Source organism: Canis lupus, chromosome 16 (genome assembly GCF_048164855.1).
Source record: "Canis lupus baileyi chromosome 16, mCanLup2.hap1, whole genome shotgun sequence".
Classification (NCBI taxonomy): Eukaryota; Metazoa; Chordata; class Mammalia; order Carnivora; family Canidae; genus Canis; species Canis lupus.
The window spans coordinates 9,408,900-9,421,008 of record NC_132853.1 but is presented as its reverse complement, the minus strand read 5'-3'; the positions used below and the strand labels follow the sequence as shown (position 1 = coordinate 9,421,008).

Sequence of the window (12,109 nt, the reverse complement as noted above, 5' to 3'; positions counted from 1 at the left end):
CCAAAGATACCTGTGGTTTTTGCATATTCCCTTTATCCTTCTATCCCATCCTTAAACATAGGCACACAACCATACTTAACTTCAAGAGAGGCTGGAAACTATACTTAGCTAAAAATTGGAAGATTTTATTGCTGTGGAAATATGGGATAAAGGATGCTTGGAAGCAAAAACTTAGATTTATTCTCTTTAGTCTACGGGACAAAGCTGGTCCCCCATTGTACGGAGCTTACAGAGAAAGTATTCCATATAAGAAAACATTCTAGCCATTAGATCACATAGCTGTGGAATAACTCGTTTAGGTTGGAGGTTCCCTGGCACAGAGACTTTCAGGAACAGGCTAGATAACCATCTATCTGAAATGTTCTAGAAAGAGAGGATCCATGGATCAGATAAAGGGCATTGGATTATATAGTACAGATTATTCTCAAATTTAAGGTTATATGAATTTAATAGAATTTTGGATCTTAATAATTACATTCTATAAGAGAAACTTTGGAGGAAAATGGAAACTCAGATATATGTATATCCATTTGTCATCGTGTTTGTCATGGCTTCAAGCTGTGCACATCGGTGCTAGACATGAATCTGTCTCCCATGCCTGTTTCTTGTGTTTGCTATTGATACAGCTCCATTTGATTTACTTTATGATACATAATTTTAAACAGACTCCGCAAAGGAATAAATATCCTTATCTCGACTCCTGGGCGACTAGTGGATCATATAAAATCCACGAAGAACATTCATTTTTGTCGAATACGGTGGCTGATTTTGGATGAAGCAGACAGGTGAGCCTCACCCAGAAGCATGAAAAGTAGGAGAAAAGAGCTATTTCTTCTGTCCTCATTGCAGTCTTTACTTTGGATGCAGAGTAAAATTTCCCTCTTTTGAAACCACAGAATCTTGGATTTGGGTTTTGAAAAGGATATCACTGTGATACTCAATGCTCTCAACGCCGAGTGCCAGAAACGACAGAATGTCTTGCTGTCAGCAACACTCACAGAAGGTGAATTGAAAAGGAATGCTCTTTGTTCAGCCAGGAGGAAGGATGTGGACGTAACACGCATCATTTGTCCGGAGGTTCTCAGGGCAGGGGGCAGAGGGTGAAGAGGGAGGTGTCCCTGAAGCACTGCCTTTTCAGACTCCTGTCCTGCACCCCTAGCCTCCTTCTTTAGTCTTGTCAGGCTCTGCTGTGCTCCCTGGGGCATGGGAGGGGAGGGTGGAGCAGATGCAGAGCTGCTCGTGGCAGGGCAAGAGGAAGAGAAAACGCTGACTCCCGTTTGTCGGTGTTATCAGGCTACCTTTCTGCTAAAGAACACGGATCCTTAAGCAGAGACTTCTTTAAGTTCATTTCTATCTTTCCATGCTATAAGATAGACATTCTGAGCTATCCTTCATAGTTGGGGGCACCAAGGCTTGGCAGTGGCTGCCAGCAGAGTCACCCACCTAGCACAACCCAGCTTTTGTGTTCTCAGGTCTGGGTTACCCATTTTACTGGCCCTCTGACAGTGTGCACATCCCAGTTCTCAAAATGTATATCCTAAGTGACATTAATTTTAAGAGATAATCCATCACGCTGTGCTCAGAAGTTTGGGGGATGCCTCATGTTTCCTCCTTCTCTTAGAAATTCCTAGTGCATGTCAATACAATAAAGGTTCTGAGAAGGCTTATAAACCTATAAAGCCCTGTGAAAGAATCCCATGACACCCTTTCATCGATAGATAAAACTGTAGAACCCTTCCGTCTGGGGAGCAGATGGCTGTTAGTGTTCCTTTCAGTGGTCTTCCCTGGGTTAGAGCTGAGAAACACTTGTGTGGAATGAGTGGGCTTCCCACACCAGACTGACCCGAGGGCAGGCCATTGTGGCCCTGGTGTTGCCCATAGGGAGCCTCTTCCTAAGCCTGGATGTGTGGCAGGTGGTGGTGGGGGTGTGGTACCTGTACAAGATAAGTTTCACAACTTGTACCTGTCACCTGTTTTACTTTTTTCACTTTTGCTCCGAGGTGTGACATGGCTCGCTGGTATCAGCTTGCTCAGTCCAGTTAGGATTTCTGTCCTGGACGAACACCATGGGCAGTCTGACCTAAAGGGCAGAGCGGTTCCTGAGGCCTCCCCTCTTCCAGCTTGTGGTGAGCTGGACAGCTTTGCAATTCCTGAGAGTCTCGATCAGCATGTGACATTAGTTCCCAGCAAACTGAGACTTGTCACCCTGGCAGCCTTCATCCTACAGAAGTGCAAGGTGGGACTACACTAAGGCCTGGCCCATTTGAGGGAAGAAGATCCTGTTCTTTTGTGGGTGTGTCAGGCATTGATAGCAACGAACTGAGAGACCCTCACACACACAGGGAAGTTTCCCAACTCCTCCATGTTTGCAAATGCAGACCTTAGGAGTCAGCAATTCCAGGGTTGTGGTATAGAACCAGAGGTCAGCAATCACTGTCACATTTGATAGGAAGTCTGTCCATGTCCTCTTCTGGGCCTGAGAACCAGGAGTGTCACAGGTGGCAGAGACCTACCAAACGTGGCCAGACAGAGGCCCCTGTGCTCATGGTTTTTACAATCCCAGCATTTATTATTTCCTGGACCATGTAATAATTTTTCCTAGTAGGTAGGAGACGGGGGCATGCAGAGGCCGGAGGGTGAAGCTTCACATCTGCCGCATTCATGGTCCTAGCTGGGCAGGGGTATGTGTGTGGCAAGCCCTGGATGGGTGACAGGAACAGTGGTGCACAGCCTTAGACTACGGCATATTTGTTTATCTCAGATTCAGGAAAGCCAGTGGAAGTTACAGCTCTGTCATTTTCCTTTCATCTCCTCTTTGTAGCATGTTGTATTAGGGTTATTTTTGTAAAATAATTCAGAGCTGTCTGTCACCTGTGTGGCCAAATTGGGGCCAGCTTGACTAGATTTTAGAGAAATCCTCATCTTAGCCTCACCTGATCTTATAAAAATGTGTGGTCATTCTTTCCCCTTTTGTACCTATGTAGTTTGAAAAAGACCAGAAGATGCTCGTTTTTTTCTCAAGTTGTGAGCTGGTGGAGTTCCACTACCACCTCTTCCTCCAGACCCTGCCGAGCTGCTCAGGGGCCCTGGCGTCAGGACGGCCACCATCTGCCTCCACACAATTAAAATTCCTGCGACTGCACGGCAACATGGCGCAGGAGGTGAGCACCACACTGTCCCCAGGGGTGGACCCAGGAGCACACCCATGTCCGAGGAACATGAATATGTCTTCCAGGGCCAGCGTTGCCTTCCCTCTCAGGCTCCCCTGGGTGAGGCAGGGATGAGCCTTAGGCAGGCGACCTGCTGGGCCTGGAAGCGGACACCTCGGCTGCGTCGGTGTGGGCAAGGGCGTCTGTTGTTCCTGTGTGCTCTTGCTCCAAGAGCTGCCCTCTTCCACCTGAGAGAGCTCACAGGCCTGTCTTGGCCTGAATCTACCTCAACCAGCTGTTAAGGCAACAGAGTACCACTAAGTAGCTGGCACCAGGGAAGGGTTTTGCCTTTTTAGTACCCAGTGTGTAATTAGGGCTTGATGTCTTCAAATTAAGAGCATTAATGGAGCTAAATTGTGGATCCCATATGGTACTGCTGAGCGCGACTGCTGTCATTGTCAACAAGATACAGCGCTTTCACTCAACACCTTGGTTGGGAGAGGGGCTTCAGGGTCTCAGCTCTGAGTAATCTGTTGTTCAGGAAGAGGAGAATAGTGTCTCCCTGATTTTAGGTTCTGAGCTGCATGGTCCTCGTTCCCTGTAGGGAGTCAGTGGAGAGCACGCTGAAGGGAGCCCACTGGCGTGGAAGAGGAACGTGTGGGCTCTGTGTGGGGGAGCCATCTTTTCTAAGGAGGAGGTGACCAAGCGCTACCAGGAGACAGGCAGAAGGAGAGACAACCAGGAATCAGAGCAAGACTTGAACCAGCTTGAAAACACATCTTTAGAGCTGAAGGAGATGTTAAAGTCAATCTGGTCCAGCATACTTCTTGTGCTCACTTTTGTCATTTTAATAATTAAGGGTGTGGAGCCTCAGAAAAGGGAACTTGCTCAAGGTCACTCAAGGACACAGCTTCCTATTTACCACAAGACTGGATTGAATTTCCTGAGTGGTCCAGGCTTCATGCATTTTATAAACTCTTGCTTTTTTAACTTCAGGGTCCCTGATTTAATTGAGTTTGTTGATTTCACAATTTAATGCCACTTACAGTGTTTGCTCCTCCTCCTCTTGGTCTTCTTCACCTGAGGCCTTCTGCAGGTGGCCATGAGGATGACAAGGGAGCTGGGGATGGACTCAGGTGGATCTAAGAATTTGAAGAGGTTATGCAGAAGACTCTGTAGTAAAAATCTTTCAAACCATTTGGCTCACATTGGGAGGGCAGTGGTCCTAGCAGGGCACTCACAGCTGTGTGCTCCTGTCCTTGCCTCCACCTTTACTGGCTGTAGGACCTCAGAAGAGCATGACACCTCTCTGTGCCCCAGTTAGCACATCTCTAAAATGGAGGTGATCCTAGTACTTACTTTACAGGGTTGGTGTGATGATGCACTGGGTTAACGCAGAGTACGTGCTCAGTGTAGGACATGGTTCCTGCATGCTCTGTGGATGTAGGTGCCGTTATTACTGCTGTTCTCACTCTTTCTGGAATGGTTAGTGTACCCCTTGTGTTACTCTGTTTATTAAGTATTTAGCCTTCATGGCCTTTTCATGAGATGGGTAGAAATAGGAGGTGGTATCTCTATATTTCGTTCTATGGGCCATCTCGTCCCACACTAAGCTAAAAGAATCTGCCTGGCCGCTGCTCCATGTGACCTTAGTGTGGTCTCCCTGGTGGTTACGTGGCCCTGACTGTGAGCATTAGGGAGAAGTTGCTGTTTGAAGAAGTTGCCTGCCTGATCACTGTGAGGAATACTCTGGGTTTGGCAGTTTTTTCCTTACACCACATCTGAATATTTTACGTCCAGTCCACAGGATGTCTCACAGGCTTTTCTGAACTTTTCTAATTATCACTCTCCAATGCAACTGTTAAACATGGCCCTTCTAAAGACTGTGCAGCACTCTGGGCAAATGTAGCAGGTGCCTGGGTGCCAGATCTGGAACATGGCTCTCTGGGTCCGGGTACCAGTCCATCCTTTTGCTGCGTGCGTGTCTCTTGGGCAAGAAGTGACCTTACCTTTCCAAGCTAAGCTTCTCTTTCTGGAAATGGGGGTGGTGATAATACTGCTTGTGGGGTTGTCACACGGGTTAGGTGAAGTCCAGGCATGTAGAGTACAAGAAGCTATGTGGAACATGGCAGCATTCTGTGCATGCTGGTTGTCATTACCCACTGGACTAAGTGAATTCTAGCCATGTGACAAAATAGATGGACGCAAAGGATCAAAATGAGCTACACCCCAGTGGCATGGTGGCTGTGCCAGCACACAGAGAGACATCACTTTTTTCTTTTTTCCAGACTTTTAGTGGTTTGGTTGTATTCCTTTTCCTATTGGCTGACAGAGAGACATGCCAAATCTGAACTGCTCCTGTGCTGTGACTCAACCTACATTGAGTGTGCCTTTAGCAAGCCTTTTAAGTGGACACATGTGGTGCAGTGAGACTGCCTTCAGGGTTTTACCCCAAGGGAATAATAGTGAAACATGTATACCACTATTAATCTCTAAAGGTGTTTATCACAGCACTGGGTATAACAGCAAACAACTGGAGACAAACGCTGGTAACGGAGCCTTGAATGGGCTGAACACTGTAGTCACGAAAGATGATGTTATTTTGGAGATTTATTGGCATGAAAGGATGTTCATATTCTGTTTAAGAACCCACATGTTGGGTCATGTGCCTAGAAGGGATTGCTAGTGGTGATTTGCTTTTGAGTGGTGGGACAATTTGGTTTTCTTCCTCTGACTTAAAAATAAATAATTTTCCACAGTTAAAATACATGGTTTTTATAATTTTTGTGTTTTCTTTAAAATTCACTTTTTAAAAAGTTGCCCTGTAAGAAAGGTGGCTGTTCTTCATGCCTCTAGACTACCTGTAGAAAAACATGTTTAGAATAAATTCGGAGTTGGGAACCTGGAGTGCAGTAATCTGTGGCCTTTGGCCTTGCCTGCTCCTGGTCTTGGCTGTTCCTGAAGGGTATGCCCCTCTGGGCCTGCCTTCGTAAGATGTGCTGCCCCCAAAACTCCATTACTTTGTTACAGTCTGAGAAAGCCTAGTCCTGTAAGGACAGGGTCTGGTGAAAAGATGTGAAGAATCTGCTTCTTCCTCTTCTTTGATAAAGGCTCTCAGTGCCTAAAAATTATTCTAGCAGCAAGGCATGGGGGAGTTAGGGGAACCTAAGCCCACTCTTTTGGGACTGACCTCAGAGTTGTAAGGCTGTGTTTTTCCTTCTTTTTGTAGGAAAGAACAGCAGTGTTTCAAGAATTCTCACATTGTGAAACAGGCATCCTTCTGTGCACGGTACGTACTCCTCTGCACTCCCCAGGGAGGCTGGAAACTCCTGCCATTCCTCTCGACAGGTCGCCTCACAGACTGCAGGGATAGCAGGGGCCTCTGGGTGCGGCTGGTTGCCTTGCACTTCTGGTTGTGTCACCTGACTGTGCCACTGCGCAGAAGTCTTGCCGATTTGCTCACTAATCGTGGCAGCTGTTGGTCTGAAAACGTGTGAATCTTGGCGATTTCTATCCACCAAAAACGTGTAAATTACAGCTATCGGGAGTAATTAGAGCTGAGAAAGTCTTTTTGAAACAGAACCACTCTCCTTGCCTCTGCTTGCCTTTTTTAAAAGGAAAATACATGAACTTGGACAGATTTTCTTTGCTGTTGTTTAAAAGTCTCATTTGCCCTTGTAGTTTTCAGGGCCTTGTCACTCGACTTCAGTCTTTGTGGGCGTGGACAGCCACCACCTCCAGCACAGAGCTGGCCTTTCTCATCTACCTCTTGTGTGCTGTTTTGAGATTGAAAACTCACACCTTCAGTGCCTCCTTGTCTGGGGATTCACTTCACCGTGGCTCCCAAGATTAAAGTACCTTCCCTCCTTGCTGTTTTGGAGGGTGTAACTGAACCCCCAGCTGGTTATTTGAGAAATCCCTGTTGATACAGTCATGAAATTGCACTGTTAACAGGGTCATCCAGTGGGCGAGTGCTGGGCAGAACAAAGACTGTTGTTGGCTATTGGCATATCTGTCTAGGCCTCACTTTTTCGTGCAGTTAGTTTTTAAGAAACCCATCTTCTGCATTCAGTTTTCAAGGTAACACACGTTGTCATCTTTCTAAACACAGGGTGAGTGAGTACAGCTTTGTTTCTTCTGTACAAGGTGGCTACCCAGTCACCCGCTCATCATAGGGTGGCAGCTCTCACACGAGTGTGGCAAATGGTGGCTCTGTGACTTGGTTGTCCAGATCTGGGAACAGTCTCACTACTGACATGCTTGCCTCTTGAGGAAGACTGTGTCTGACCCAGTAGCCTTACCCTTTGTAAAGCCCACTCACAAATCAGAAGCTTGTGTTCATCCTCAATAATCTTGAAAGGCCAGATCTGAAGTGAAGATGAGTCCAGATAATATACTTGACCCCTTCCTGTCGCCATGGTCTCCACACCACCACCACCACCACTACTTGCTCCCTGCCCTCAGCCAGGCAGGCTCCTCTTTCTGCTCCCTGAATGTACCATCCTTCCTGTTTTCTGGCCTCGGGGCCTTCATACATGCATTCCCTCTGCCTGGGAAGCTAGCCCTTCCTTAGGCCTCCCCTTCAATTTCAGTTTTTCAGGAAAGTGAACTCCAGGAGCCCCAGTTTTTCCCCATTGGGCACTCCTAGTGCACCCTGCACTTCTTTTACAGCACTCATCACACCTGGTCTAGGTATTCTTCCCCGAGATCGCAAGCCCCTAGAGATAGACTGTGTTTTGTCTACAGTCTCATGCCAGTGTCTGGCACAGAGCAGGTGCGTGTACACACTCAATACCTGTGGACCGAATGGATGAATAGTTGGGGCCCAAGAAACAGCAGTGTTGAGAACCATCAATGTCTGCCTGCCTTTTTCTAAAGAAAGGGAGGCTGATGTTATGCTTGCACAGTGGGAATAAGTCCCCCTTTTTCATACACTCGATGTGCCTGAGGGGTGAATGTTACAGGCTGTCCAAGGTGAAACAGGAGGCGGTAGGAACCTTTGTGTGGAGTTTATGACAGAACAAAATGTTTTATCTTTGACCTTTAAGATGTTGGGTTTATCCCTGGTGGAAAATTGTCAAGTCTCCTGGTGTGTTTTACAGACACGGTTCAACTCTGGGTCTCAAAGAGGACTCCAGGGATTTGAAGTTCAGTGTTTTGGTTGGTGTTGGTTTTGGGTTTTTTAGTAGGTTTACATGGAAGTAAAGGTCATTCTTTCTGATGGATAATTCTCAGTGGGGTCAGAAGCCTGTGATGACTTTACTTGTTTCATCTGGCTAATACCTGCATGAAGTGAGGTCAGCCAAAGAGCACCACTGACTTGGCAGAGCATAGCACCCCAACCCCTTCGTCCCCCACCAGTCCTGGGTGCTGCGCAGGAAGCCAACTCTCACTTGCCCACAATCTGATTTCATTAAAGTTTCTTGGTGTATGTTTGTTTGCTTGTTGAGGAACCTTCCAGTGTGCTGCCCTTCTGCCAGCCTCACCTCCCTTTCATTGTGCAGTGAAGATTACCTCAGAAGAGCTGGGGGAGGGGCTCACTCCCAGCCATCTCTAAGCCTGGGTCCAAGCACATGGTCCCCTGGTGATGAGGAGGTCTTCATTCACGCTGTCAGAATTCCTTCTACTTTTACCATATTCGTTTGCTTCAGCCTGAAGCTTCTGGTGCCTGAGAGCTGTAGGCACAGGAGACCCACTGCCATAGATCATGGCTAGATTGGGGAGATGCTGTCACTCCGTGGCCTTTTAAGCAGCCTGTTGCTTGCCAGGCCCTCTGCATGCTCTCCAGGAGCCTCCTTAGTGTTAATGAGGAACGGGGGCCATGTCAGGACAAGGCAGATGGAGAACTGGCTTCTTTTGATAAAGAGGAATCATGTTGTTAATTGTAGCAAGGGGATTGTCCCTCCCCTTCGTACCATGCCTTTTGCTGTTTTGATTTATCATTCCAAGATCTGTTAGCAAGCTCAGAAGACTGAATGTTTGCATGAGAAGTGGGGAACTGTGGTATAACTGCTCAGAAACTCACAGTGCTGCTAGTTACTGCTTGAAAATCCGCCCCCCCCCCCCAATCCATTTTCCTCTCTGCCGACTTTTCTGTTGTTCAGAACGGTTGAGGGTGTGTGTGTGTATGTTTCTTTCATTCTAATTATACACATATTCAAGCAAGAATGTTTCTTATTTTATACAGCCTCTCAGGACGCTGGTCCGTGGCTTTGTGTATTGTGGGTTCCCAGTGAATGTGCGAGACCATGCTGGTCGGTGTGAAGCACAGGCAGGAGTGAGAGAATAGTCTGGGCAGGAGAGACCCGTTGGTGAAAGAGCGGTCCTTACACATTCAGAATATAATTTTGTGTCCTCCAGAGAAGTAGATCTGAGAAGAAATCAAGTTAAGGGAGTGTAGGGATTAGTAGGAAGGAGCCATTGGAAAGTTCAAAGCCCACTTTCCCAAATGGAATTAAGAAATCAAAGGAACCAGTTAGGAGATACTAGATTACTTACAAAATACTTCCTCCTGCTTCTGGTAAAGAACTCACCCTAAGCCAAGGGAGAGGAAGGTGGGTTTCAACAGCATTATTGTGTTGATGAGTTGATAAAGGGAAGCCCCACAAGGAACTGGAAGAGCATATTCTGGAAGAGGTTTTAAGGCTGACACTGGGCTCTCGGTTATCCACATGGCGCTCCCTGATCATCCTGGGTAGAAAGAGCACCATAACCTTTCTCCTAGTGCCGCTTGCTCTGCCAGCTGCTTCTCCGTGGGACCATATCTTGGTTGTCTGTCCAGCACATGCTTTCTTTAGAAGACAGCCAAATCACCCATGCTGCTTCCCTCCACCTTCTTTGTTTTTTGTGGGTTTTGTTGTTTTTGTCTTGAAGCACACTGTTACGTCTGTGCAGTTCTTAATTTCCCTTCCTCTTGGGGAATTTCCACTGTGCCAGGAGGCTGGGAGACAAAGGAGGCCAGGAGGTGAGGCTGCAAGAGTCATGGGAATGTGAGTTCACCACTGACAATAAATGTAGACTTTCTTGGTTTTCTCTGGGGTGTGCTTTTGAGGTAAAGTTTATCTTTTCCACTTTATTTCACTCGTGTTAATGGCAAGATCATTTGGAGATGGTTGGCTGTTTACTCAGTTACGCTAACTCATGTTGCCAGTTTTTTGGCGGCTCCAGCCAAGATCTCTTGCCTCTGACAGCTTCTGCACTCTCTCCTTCCTCCTCTGATTACGCAGCCCAATCTGTCACCCGGACAACGGGGGCCTGTACCCCGCTGATGGCTTTCCACACACGGCAATAATGACTTTTGGCAGGCCGGGAAGGCGGCAGAGGCGAATTTGCTGCGTCCCTTGCTCAGAGAGCCGGCAGGCCCCCTCTCCCTGTTAGTAAAAGCACTTTGTGAGGTTCTTGGGTAAATAAATGAGTCATTTTAATCCAACTGACAGGCTGGCACCTGAGCAAGCTGCCTTCCATCTGTACTCCTTGGTCTCATGGAGGCAGCCAATTGTCAAGCCCTGAGCCTTCAAGGCCTCACCGTTGAGTGTCTTTCAGAACTGACTTTAGCAATTCTTTTGCCCTAATTAGCTTAAAGGAATACAGTTGAGCCAGATTTAAGTTCTAAGATGGGCAGAGAAGTGAAACCTTGCTGAGTCTAGGGCAGGTCAGTTTCCTGTTGGTCCAGTACCTCCAGCTGACGACATTCCAGGGGACGGAGCAGACCCCACTTCTCTGTGGCCCTCTGCCCAGGTCAGGCGGGTGGGTGGGTGTGAAGAGAATCAGCAAACCACCGCCTAATTGCCACCATGCCGCTTCCTACTTCGTCGTGGAATGAAATCCTTGGATTTGTAATTCTTAGCGCACTTCCACGTGCACAGTGTCGTGCAGTCTTCATAGCAACCTCAAGATAGGAGATAAATAGGGTGGATCTTATAGCCATTGTATAGGTGGTTAACCTGATGGTTAGAGAGCTACATTGACTCAGATGGGATGGCTGTACAGTGATGGTAGAGTCCTGTTCTCTCTGTTCCTAGACCACAAAGGTTATCCCTTTTACCGTTCTCTGTAGTAGCCTAGGCTGAGAATAGGAAGGAGGACTTGCAGAAATGGCTAGGTGAAGCCTGAGCGGTGGTAGCTGGCAGTGAGGGTCCCACAGCCCGAGACAAGACGTAGTGGGAGATGGGAAGATGGTGTCTCAGCCAGTCCACCCCCACCCCGAGCCTGATCACCAGGCGGGAAATCAAACTGCAAACAGTCCCATGAAGGCTGCTGGCATTCTTCCTTACTGTTCCAGCATGTTTGTGCTCTGTGAATTCCACGAACGTCATATGCTATTTTAGAGTTTCATCTGTGTTTCTTGGTTGAATTTACTAAACTGATGAGCATTAAATTTTTTACAAAGCCTGCCTGTAAAGCTCAGACAGCCCGTTGTCTACATGCATCTCCCACTGCAGAGCACTTAAATAAAATAAATCATTTCTTAACAAGAGCTTAGCAGATTTAAGAACCCGTCAGTTTTTCTAAAGACATCAACTGTGGTTAGTGTAGAAAGCAGTGCCTGATCCCCTTTAAGATAGAGAACTCTCTAAATTGTGTTCTCAAAGGCATCAGCTCTGGAACATCAGCCTTCAGTTTTCAGGGCAGTGGAAGCTGTCTGAAAACATTTCGTGGGTGGTTGACACACTTAGTACATTAAATTCTCACTGAGCACTTAATAAATGCAGCCTAGCCACCATTCAGAGGAAACCTGCCAGCTCAGGTGTCTTCGGAGCGAAGGCAGACAAATCCCAGCTGCCCTCAGTGGTCCCTCCTGGTGAGTTAGATGACAGTGGGCCAGCATCTTCCTCAGCTCCTCCCCTGACCGTGGGCTGCACAGGGCACAGGGGTCTCAACGTGCTTCCTGCAGAGACTTTGCGCAGGGTTCTTCTTCTCCAGGAAAGCTTTCTGCATGAAAAGTAAGGAGAGAGGAAGGC

The 12,109-nt window shown here is 47.4% G+C and overlaps 1 protein-coding gene across 8 annotated transcripts in view; it reads left to right on the top strand.

The window, feature by feature from the left end:
* DDX31 (DEAD-box helicase 31) overlaps window positions 1-12,109 on the top strand; it is a 70,350-nt gene that overhangs the window by 17,795 nt on the left and 40,446 nt on the right. For all 8 annotated transcript variants that reach the window (XM_072778482.1, XM_072778484.1, XM_072778486.1 and 5 more), the window contains 5 exons: window positions 666-785; window positions 897-1,003; window positions 2,001-2,236; window positions 2,985-3,161; window positions 6,379-6,438. In XM_072778482.1, the coding sequence (XP_072634583.1) occupies window positions 666-785; window positions 897-1,003; window positions 2,001-2,236; window positions 2,985-3,161; window positions 6,379-6,438 (700 nt within the window). The remainder of the gene's footprint in view (window positions 1-665; window positions 786-896; window positions 1,004-2,000; window positions 2,237-2,984; window positions 3,162-6,378; window positions 6,439-12,109) is intronic.